Consider the following 11,221-nt stretch of genomic DNA (forward strand, 5'->3'; position numbering starts at 1 on the left):
CCACTGTGAAACAACAAAGCTTCAAGCAGCAGTCCATATTGTGTGACTTTAACTTGAGTTTTCCTTCTCCCATGCCGTGTGTATTCCTGCATGGGTTCTGTTTTGTTCTTTCTGTGTAGGTTCTTCTTGTTAGACTGATGCTGTTATATAATAAAACATGCCTTTGGTAGGTTCTGCAGGGTTGCTGTCACTTTGGAAGCTTTCTCTGTGTTGGAAAGTATTTTGAGGGATGATAACCTATTCAAGCTAATGCTGGAAGGCAGGAAAATGTGATTAGCATTTTGTTTTTCAGAATCACCCCAAATGCTCAGTTCAGACTGTCAAATGCATGGAAAAGACCACCAACCCATGTTGTCTAAAGATCTCTTGTTTTCATAGTTGCAGGGTCCTCACACATTTCATGGTGGTTGTTTGGTCATTTTGAGCTGTTATTGTTTTTTGCTCTTGTTTTGTTCATCTATTTTTTCTGTTTCTTGCTGATAGATTACTGTGACTTGGCATCGCCTAATTTATAAAAGGTTCAACACAAGTTTAATGTACACATACAAGTTTATATCAGTTAAGAGAGACATGTCAGCTAATACATATATAATTAAAAGGGAGGACATGTTGATCTGTGGTTGCACCTAAGAGACGACATCTTTGACGATGTCTTTAGCATGTTGTTCTAAAGAGATTGGCATCTGAAAAAATAGCTCTACACCAAGGATTGGTACAAGGAATGGGCAGTACTGGCTTTACCTCCTTAAATCTTTGACCTGCAGGGTGTAAACCTTTTTGTTGTTTTGCCAGGTATTTATTTTCTGTAAAAGCAAAGGTGTCCATTAGTTTAGTTCTGGTTTTATGTAGTTGAGATGAGCTATTGTCATTCTACAGTGCAGAATAATGCTTAAAATGCTGTCAGATTAACAGACTGATAGATTAAAATGTTAAGAATTGAGTATAACCTTTTATAGTGAGGTCTTCACTGGTATAATTTTTAAGAGCAGAGCTTAATACTATCAAACAAAGTAAAAGACACATGTTTACCAATACATCATTTTATTGTAATTTCAGTCAAGTTCAGTAAGAAAGCATTATTTTCCAATAAAAAAACAAAATGGAACAAACAAACAAAACACAAACTTTCTTTGGAAAACATTTAAACCATTATTTTGCTTTACTATATTTTATTGTATTAAGTCTATCATGAGGTCAGAGAATGAAAAAAGTATAGCAAGTGCCTTCCTGCAATAATAACAAGAGAGGAGCTTGTAGGACACATAACATTTTTTTTTTCTTTTTTCTTTTCTTAAGAGTACAATGTATTCGATTTTACTCTTTAAGTCATTTGTTTCACTTGTAAACATCACCACAGGAATCATTATCTTCCTGACCTAAGTCCCAGGGGGTGAATTTCACAGACTGGTTATTTAATGATGACAGAGTTTGATAATGGACCGTGACGCTGAAGACTGCTATCTGATACACCTATGGCTGGAGCTATCCTCAAAACATCGAGGTGCTCTCACAAGACATCTCTATCCCTGTGGAACGGCCCTAGAAGGAATGTTACAGGGTCAGGGCAGGGATATTTTAAACAGCCTTGCTTTAAAATGAGAGTTTTGATGGACAGTCTGCAGATCTCCCCCTTTCCAACTATTCTGGGAAACAGAACCCAGGTCTCAGAGGTTAAATGTACTAATTCACATTTCACCTCATAAATAACCAGCACTGGAGCTCTTTTGTATATACGGGGAAGATGGTACAAAACAAACGTTCGTATTTTTCTGTTCTGACTTACGGTGTATCAAAACATTGTCGAGAAGTCTCTCAGAGGAACACACTTGATACAAAACTTAGAGTGATGGAAAGGTATTTTTGAAAAGCAAAACAAACAAACAAACAAAAAGAAGCCTGTTTCTGTATTGACCTAAGTAAACTGTGGTTGATCTTCAGTGATAGAAATTAAAACTTCTTGGGCTCTCCCCTTTCCACAACGGTTCATAAAACAGCATTCGATGTTAAGGGCAGCAGGTGTTTTTTTCTTGTTTATTTTTTGGAAAGATGCTGAAGACTTGCTAATACCCCAGATCTTTTGTTTTACTTAATGTTGTAATTAAAAGCACATCCACTTTCTCTTTGTGGAGGCAAGGAAGACCCATAGGAAGAATTACACGGAAAATAGCAACTATAAGGAGATCAGTTTTTTTCTCTTAACTTTGAACCTTTTAAAGCTTTAGTCCTTGCAGCCCTTGTCTTGTATGCATGGTCAGTTGCTAGTTGGAATGGTTGGACGGGTTTGGAAAGCATTTTAGTTCTGAGAGAGCTGGACTTGGATGCCCTTGTGAAGAGACAGCCCAGCTTTGTCCACCTGTATGCGCCACGCTTTGACCATCCCACTCAGGATAAGTTCCCAGTCAGTCCTGGCAGAGCTTCTATCCAAATCTAAACTTGGGCCAGTATTTTATTGTCTGACCCCGCTTGCGTCCAGCATCGAAGTTAACCTTGGGCGTGGGGGGCTTTGGTGGCGGGGTCGATGTTTTTTTCTTCTCATTGCTCTTGTCCGTGATGGTGAACCCAGGTTCGGTCTTCTCCTGCAGGTTGAACCTGGGCAGGAAATGGGTCGACACGTGTTGGGATTTCACACGGGGACTAGAGCCCATTTTTGCTTTGCCTCTTTTGTTCAAAGCCACGAACCATTCCCTCCCAGTCCGGTGGTTCTTGTGTGTCACTGAGGCGTACGTGTTGTAGCTGTTTTCTTGAAAGCGTTCCCTGAACTTGCAATCATCTGTGAATTTTTCCTAAAACGTAAACAGTGAAAAAAAAGAAGAAAAAAAGAAAATAATAATAAGCAACTTCAAATGGGGGACTCTTAGATCTGTATGAGCTTTCCCAGGGTTTAAGCTCAGGAACAATAACAAAAAGATGACAGGTTAAAAAAAAACAGTGAACAAACACACAGTAGTTGACCCTGACGAGGTAGGCACATACCAGACCGGGAGCCAAAGAAAGCTGGAGTGTGACATTGACAGTTGGACACACTATGCCCTGAAGTACATTGAATACTATAATAAGTGACATTAATGAATAATACGTAGTTCTTGCTGTAATACTTTTGCTTTGCTCAGCTGGATCACATCTGGGAATCTGTTTACTTACTACCAAGTTACCTCAGTTTTTTTTTTCTTTCTCCATGAAGGTCTCTAATTAGATAATTGCCTTTATATGCCTGAGAAAATAACAATCACCCATATCCTTTTTCAGGAAATTTCTCATCAAAGAAGCATTTTGGAATTACACATTCAGCCAGACATTTCACATTGTTTATGTTCAGTTGCTTCCAAAGCTGAATTGCTCCTATGCCGCTGATGTACAATACTTTATATGAGCCGCTACTGCCATGATCATCTGCGAGTTGCATGAGAAGAAACTGTAAAAATGTAGATCAGCAATAATCAACAATTGTTCCCTGTTGGGTTCGGAACAGGTTTCTGGGTTGGAGTGTGGGAATAACATCCCTGCTTAAGACTGTAAATCACTTGAAGTACTTAAATGTGAGAAATGCACGACGAGCAGAACCCATTCTTCGTAGTTCACATTTAACTGTACTAAGTATCCCGAAGAAGACAGGAAATAACAGCAGCAAATGGATTTATACCACAGACTTACACTCTATCTTGCAATCTAATATCCATTCATGCAATAATCCATATAAGCAAGGATTTTCTTTATGAGATTAGAAGGTAGTCCACATGACATCAATCATAAACTGAATACTCCTGAAACTGCTTAACCCCTCCATTTATATACCACTGCTGTTCATTCCTGTACCAATCATTTATTGTCCAGAATGCCACCTAATTAAAGTGTAACTTCATTTGCTTGTATCAGCTTCATACATATTGCGTATATTCCATATTATAATGTGATATTGAAATAGTATTTAGAAAACATTATGTGAGACTCAACAAAACCTTTATACTTATAAACCCCACCACAAACAGACTTCTACACAACCTTTGGGGGGAATGGGGAATTAAAAAATAAAACAGAGGTAAAACACTGAATGGGCAAAAGCTAACTTATGAAACAGTGAGAAACACAGCACAAATGCAGTAACCCTGCCACAATTCATAATTGCAATGGATGCAAATTATGCCAAATTGTATTATCAACTGGAGAAAATGGGCCACTTTGTGGTTGGACTGGGCTGCCATCTATAAAGAGGGCTAATGAAAAGCACTGAGCAGATAAGAGAATCAAGCCACAGAATGATTGAGTGTTGAAGGGTAACAAAATAATTGCAAGACTTACTTTTATCTACAGTTCAGCTCAAAGTCATCAGAATGACTTTCCTATCAAAGAGCTGCAGTGAGTGACAGGAGCAGGGCGTCCTTTGTACTGGTTAAAACTCATTAGTCCATGAAATAACTTTATCCAACTAGGACAGGAAAAAAGACAGATGCCATTTTTGCATTAATTTCATCATTTGTAACAAGCGGGCAATGACATTTGGATTGGGTTTCACAACTGTTGTTGCTCTGAGGCTATAACCTAGAAGCCTTAACTGGTTTCTTTTCACATAAGTGAATTTTGGTAAAGATCTGGACAGGAGGGGCCACTGTTCAGATGAAATTATAAATGATTTTCTGCTCCATGACTCACAGCCGATTGTGCTAGAAAGACACAGGAGTGACAAGTCACAAAAAGGTGCCCGTACACAAACTAGCTAAACACAGGATCAGAAAGATCTATAGAAATATCTATCAGATGAAGCAGCTAAACTGTCTTTTTGATTTCTATATGGGTTGAATTAGTAATACTGACACACGTATCATATCCCACCATAACTAAAAGTATAAATGTAAATCATATACTATTGTTTAATTCCCTACAGCAGTATTAATACCAAACAAACTTGCAAAGTTTAAAGGTTTTATGTTGACCGATTGCTAAAAATATGTTTGGTGGGAAATTCTAAGAATATCGGCTATGGATGCATAGAAACTCATTTGGTCAGTATGTTCCCTTATGCAACCACTAAATTGCATTTTAAAATAATAAAACAGTTCTGCTTTGATGAACAGAGCAGCACAGCAGAAAATGGCATAATTACAATATTTTCTAAACATGTCATTCAGTCCTCAAGCTACCAGAACTATGTGGAACTATGTGTCCAAATTTATAACTGCCCACATTCAGATCAGCAGTATAATATTTATAATAATATTATTGATGTATTACAAGGCTTGCTAGGGTTGTACCGACTACAACAGCAAACATGATAATGAGCAAACGTTCAAAAAAACAATTATATATAAATCACATATTCTTCATGACACATGAATTGTGTTAGTGTAGCAATTCCTCTGTGTACTCTATAGTGTTTTTCACTGGCAGGACACTCTTGTCTTTTCCATCCTAGTTTCAACCTTATCTCTCTTGCTGTATCCCTTACACTGTAGAGGGGCTTACATGTGTCGAAGTAGTCTGTGCTTAAGAAGTTAAGCATTGTAGTTTGAAGCTCTGCTTAGTAAATAATAAATGTCTTTGTTTATTTGAAACTAGGAACGAGGAAGTTACACTACTATGAAGGAAGTGAATGTAACCAAAAATATTAGGTCGTATTTTCTTCATTCGGCTAAAGGAAATTAGTTTAGCCTTTTTTTAAGTTTGTTTTGTTATTCTGAGTTCACAACTACTTCTGTATATATTCTAAAGGAGTCCTGCTTCAGATATGTACACATTGGCATCTGGTCTAATGGATATTTCCAGAGTTCCAGTTTAATTGTTGAGCAGTAGTGATTGCTGTACATTGCTGCACAGCTAAATCATAGAGAGAACACAACAAAGGTGATAACCTTGTGGTTAAGTTAAGCACTGGGATTCAATGGAAATAATAAATGTGACAATAAGGCAAGCCTGTATTCTCTCCAACCTTACCTCTACTTCATATAAAAAACACACGGAACACGTAGATTCACCTACACTTAACTTTGCTGCAGGGGAGAAAGGCACTTATTGTCATAAGTGAATAACTTTTTTTCTTTATATATTTTTAAAGAAACTTATTTCTGCCAATATATTATTCAGTGGATGTGAAAATTAACTTGGCCTAAATGTTTCCAACAACTTGTTACAACATTAACATAAAAACTCACAATGACTATGTATTTTTGAGTAAAAACCAAATGCCTGTGTTTATTTATATAAAGACGCATCACTTAAAAAAATCAATAGAGTTGCTCTGATATTGTTAGACTGATGTTCTTATATCGATTTTGAGTGCCATTTCACAAAATATTAACCCAAACCTAGTGTGCCTCCTCATAAGATACTCTCCCTCCAACACCACTGTTTTACAAAAGGATCGCAAAGTCTTGAAACCAGCTGTTTCTGCATGCAATGTGTGCAGTGCATCAAAATGTTGTTTCTTTAGTGTTCAGTGGATGATTTCAATACATTTTTCTTCTATGCATTTGATTTTTTTCAACTATTTCAGGTTGATTTTAATCTTAGAATAAAATGTACACATTAATACACTGTGGCCCCAATAGGCTGGTTCCTTCATCAATTAAAGTTTTTTCATTTTGTATGTAGAACTGGATGGTTACAAAATAGAATATGCATGTGGTAGATCATTTTAAGCCTTTTTCATAATTGATTTAAAAAACAAATGAGGGCTAATTTATAGTTATGTTTTGCACACTTTCTCTTTTAAACATAACTTTATATTACACTTTAAAATATTCTTCTTGACTGTGCCATATTTATATTTCATAAATCTTGCCAAACAATACTTATGTTCCTCAATGAAAAATTGGGAAATATAGGTTTTATTCAAAAAGAATACTTTGAAATCTTCGGAAAGAAAACAATACATCATTCCAAAATACTAAACTTTAACTAACATAAACAAACATAATTACTTTATTATATTTTTGTTACAGAGAAATGTGATTAATGTATTAAAAAAATATAAATGTACAACTTACAATTGCATGGAGACGTCCCTTTTTATTCATGGCTAAGTATCTGTTACTGAAAACCCCTCGGATTCCTATTACCCCTTGAGAGACTGCAAACAGCTCCAAAACACCTGCAAAGAGTACAAATATAATCATCTTACTTGTTCATGTTTAATTACTCACTTACACTGAAGTATACATTGTACTTAGATGTTTGAAAATAAATAAACTGGCACCTATGTTCGAACAAAATTCTGTTTAATATAAAAACATCTATATTCATGGCAAAATATGAGTGTGGGTTACCCCTCTGCCTTATGCAAATTGGCAATGTACTAACATACTGTGTGGATGAGATAAGGTATCAAAGTCTGTGGAATTGCTGGCAAAGGATTGCTATTAGGGAGACCAGGGAAGCAAACGGGTTTACTGGGACACTTATGAATGGAAAGCTCACCATCACAAATCATAAACTTACTGGATATGGGGTGCAGTAGCAGTGGCTCAGGTCAGAACAAAGCCATCATTTCCTGACTCACTTTCTATATTTGTGTTGCATGTATGAAATGAGATGGGGCACAGTGTTCCTTTAAAACCTGCCCTCTTCGGACAAGAGGATCATTGGCACATACAGGCTGTTGGGCCTTCAGATAAATGCTGATGTTATATTTCTTTTGCTGACAATCGCCAGGAATTGATCAGTGGCTCAGACCACAACCAGTGGTTGCTGCCAACTATTGAAAATCAATTTCCACATTCCTCTTGCAGTGCACAATGTCTGCTGTTGCCTCTGGGTGTCCTGGACAGTGAGAAGGGGCTCTGTTTTGGTTTCTTTTGAACTGTATGATGCCACAGTTTTCCTTTGGCCTGTATCTTACAACCAGTACTTATAAGGCTGTTATGTACACTAGATTACCCTATAAGAGTCCCAGGAGGATATATGTACTTATGACAAGGTCTATATAGTTCTTCATCTTCATTCCTGTGTATTAACAGATGGTGTCATCATTGATTATCAGTTCACTGTTGCAGTTCACATGTGTACGTGTGTTTGTGTGTGTGTGTGTATATATATATATATATATATATATATATATATATATATATATATATATATATATATATATTCAATGCGTTTTTTAAATACTTAAATATAACAGGTTAGTTTGTTGTAATCAACACGTATTGTATTCTACACTCGGACAGTGTAGTTAAAGCTCAACTGTCACTTAAAAAAGATAAGCATAGTGTAAAATGATAGTTTATCGTATGAATTGTACTACCTAATCGGACAGTTGCCATTTCTACTTATTTTCTTCTGAAAACATAATGATAATTTTAATTTTGATAAACTTTAAGATATGGCATACTCACATTTACACACAAGAATGCACAAACAGTCGCGCTGTTTAAAAAGTCTAATGCATTAAAAAAAAAATTACTGCAAAATCCAGGACTAAATTCGTTTCATGACTCATTTAATAATGGCGTTATATTGAAAAATTATATATTGTTAAAATATTAATTTGCTACAGATCGTAAACACACACACACACACACATATATAGACGCGTACACTATAGACCTTTTGGCAAATAAATGAACGTCATGTTCATAATTACAGAGCACATGACAACCATTTGATCCATTACACTGGACTGGAGACAACCACGTTGGTTCTTAACTTAAACCATTCTGATCTCTGGAGTTGCACCTGTTACCCACATACCTGCTGCTACTAAAACAGCAACCAACAAGGAATTGGAGACAGAAAACCTATAGGCTTCATCTATTCATACAGTGGCCAATTAAGATAATAAATGTCCCGAATCGCACACAAATATAATATTGCACTTGTTCTGCACTATTTCAATAAAGTGTGTTTACCCTTATCTCAGCCTGAAACAAAGTTCTTATGTTCTCATGGGTGTGAACTGAATTTCTCCCCAAGGGTTGATGCCTCTTTCAATTCTCATGTTATAATGAATTTACTCTCCGAAACCAAAAGCCATGCTGCACACTTCAGACGAAATGTAAGCAACGTCTTCTTAATGTGCATGGCAGCTTACCAGATATCTGCTTACAAATGCAAAGCAGATTACAAAACGGACAGATATTAAATGTTTTGATGCACTGAAAACAATACAGGCATTGCAATGCAATATACAACCCAAATAGTAAAAATGTCCCCCTTCTCATCCACAAACTATTTAACCCTATGCCAATTTGTCAAAAATGTGCATTCAAATAAATGAAGAACTTACTCAGCTGGTCGGACTCGTGACTGCCATTGACTCTGCCATCGGGGTGAATCTGGAGATGAAAGCCAATGCCAACCCTGCAGTAAAGTCTGCCAGTCCTGCGCCCAGAATTGCTGCCCTCTTCGAGAAGTTGCTCCTCCAGTGGACCGTGCTGAGACTCTGTCCCGGCGGCAATGCGAATCAGATGAGCGCAGAAAAAAACGCAGAAAGAAAAGCTCATTCTTCCAAAAAGGGACGCCGTGTCTCTGCTAGGGCACTTCCAGCATGTTGTCGTTGATCCTGTGCTCCATGCACTCCTAACTGTGCGCACACACTCGCAGTTGCAGCTCTGGTAGGCATAACCCCGGCTGCAGTAGCTGGAGTTGGAGATATTTATAACACAAATGATCTCACTGCTTGATGCATGCCTGGGTTCTGAAGGACGCTCTCTCATCCCGGGTTTCTCCCCCAAAGCATGGACCTGCTGAGTATCGATCCACTGAAACCAGCCAAAAAGTGGATAGTGACCACGAAGGAGGGCCATCCCCAAAACCGTGCCAGGACGCAATATGCGCGGCATTTTACGCACGGGGAAGCGCATTTTTATAGGTTGCCAAAGCCCACAAATAATTCACAACACATAGAAAACGGAATCCCAGTGGGTCAGAGGGATGAGTCATTTCATGTGTCAAAGAGGGAAACTCTCCTAAATATATACATTTTTAAAATGCAGCAAGAATGATCAACAATCCTTGGGGACTACAAAAGGTTTAAAATAGATGCACACGGTTGGGTGGTGCTCTTCAGTGACTGATGCTTCCCATGGATTTATTGACCTGTGCATGTTTTTCTGTATGTTTTGGAGTGTTTGTCATTCAGTATCCTACAATGGATAATATAGCAAGCTGGTACCTTATCTGTCATGCACATGTGATACCCAAATGATATTTAAGTATATCATAAACTCTTGATGCACCAAGCAATGTAAATGTGTACATTTACACACCAAGGCCGAAAGTAGTATCAACTTATATCAGTCAATTAAAATTAGATATTGAAAAACAGTTTGGTAGCATATATATATATATATATATATATATATATATATATATATATATATATATATGTGTGTGGTAAAGACAACTTTTTTTTTTTTTTTACAAATATGTCAGAAATATTTTATTACAAATTTAAAAAAATACCTCTGCATTTGGCAAAAGGCTGTATATGTATACCTATATAAACAATAGAGTCTTTCTAATGACACAATTGCATATATGCTGTAACTATAGATTTTGACATTTTAAACTGGTCCAAATCTAGAAACCTCATAAAAGGCATAAGAGTGATAATTATTAACATCTGCAGTGTATTTGGTTCCCAGTATTAATGTAATTATTTATAGGGCTCATTCATTTTTTAAGACGCATATCCTGGAAAGAAGTATCTGTTTCAAGCTAATTTGACAAGCCTAAGTGCTACATATCTCATGCAATTAGTAGCAGCATTGTGTTGTCCTCCTATTTGTCATGTGTTCTAATATGAGATGTACAATTTTCTTCAGAGAGAATTGTGTCACTTTTACAAATTACAAATCCAAGATTATTTTAAAACCTAAATTCCTGATTTAGGAGCTATGAATTATTAATCAGTTTCTTCAATGCTACATAAGACTTCAACAAACAAACAAACAGACAAGAAATTGAGTATTATAATTATAGTAATTGTGTTGCTGTTACTGCAGCTGTTGCTGCTGCACACCTGTGCTTTACTATGCAGCCTAACAAAGCAAAGTGAGTTCTGGGTTTTGAAATGAATAGGGCTTCTTCATTTCTAATACAAATGTTGCCTTAACCACAGTAACCTTCCTTATCATATGAAATGTAATGTGATTTATTGAAAGGGTTAAGTCTATGATCCTCTAATTAAAGTAGGGAGAGATGCACAGTGGGAACCTCACAAATACTTTGTCATGGTGTCACTACCATATGAGATCATAATCAAGAGAGAAATGTGTGTTATTTGATCAGC

The 11,221-nt window shown here is 36.7% G+C and overlaps 1 protein-coding gene across 1 annotated transcript; it reads right to left on the reverse strand.

Annotated features, from left to right (window-relative positions):
• Window positions 1-1,126: 1,126 nt before the first annotated feature.
• fgf5 (fibroblast growth factor 5) lies at window positions 1,127-9,612 on the reverse strand. The gene is made up of 3 exons (XM_066711716.1): window positions 9,215-9,612; window positions 6,978-7,081; window positions 1,127-2,783 (listed from the first exon to the last, which is right to left on the reverse strand). Exons 1-3 carry the CDS (start codon window positions 9,429-9,431, stop codon window positions 2,418-2,420), a joined length of 687 nt encoding a protein of 228 aa, XP_066567813.1. The 5' UTR covers window positions 9,432-9,612; the 3' UTR covers window positions 1,127-2,417.
• Between the last annotated feature and the right edge of the window lie 1,609 nt (window positions 9,613-11,221).

Source organism: Amia ocellicauda, chromosome 8 (genome assembly GCF_036373705.1).
Source record: "Amia ocellicauda isolate fAmiCal2 chromosome 8, fAmiCal2.hap1, whole genome shotgun sequence".
Classification (NCBI taxonomy): domain Eukaryota; kingdom Metazoa; phylum Chordata; class Actinopteri; order Amiiformes; family Amiidae; genus Amia; species Amia ocellicauda.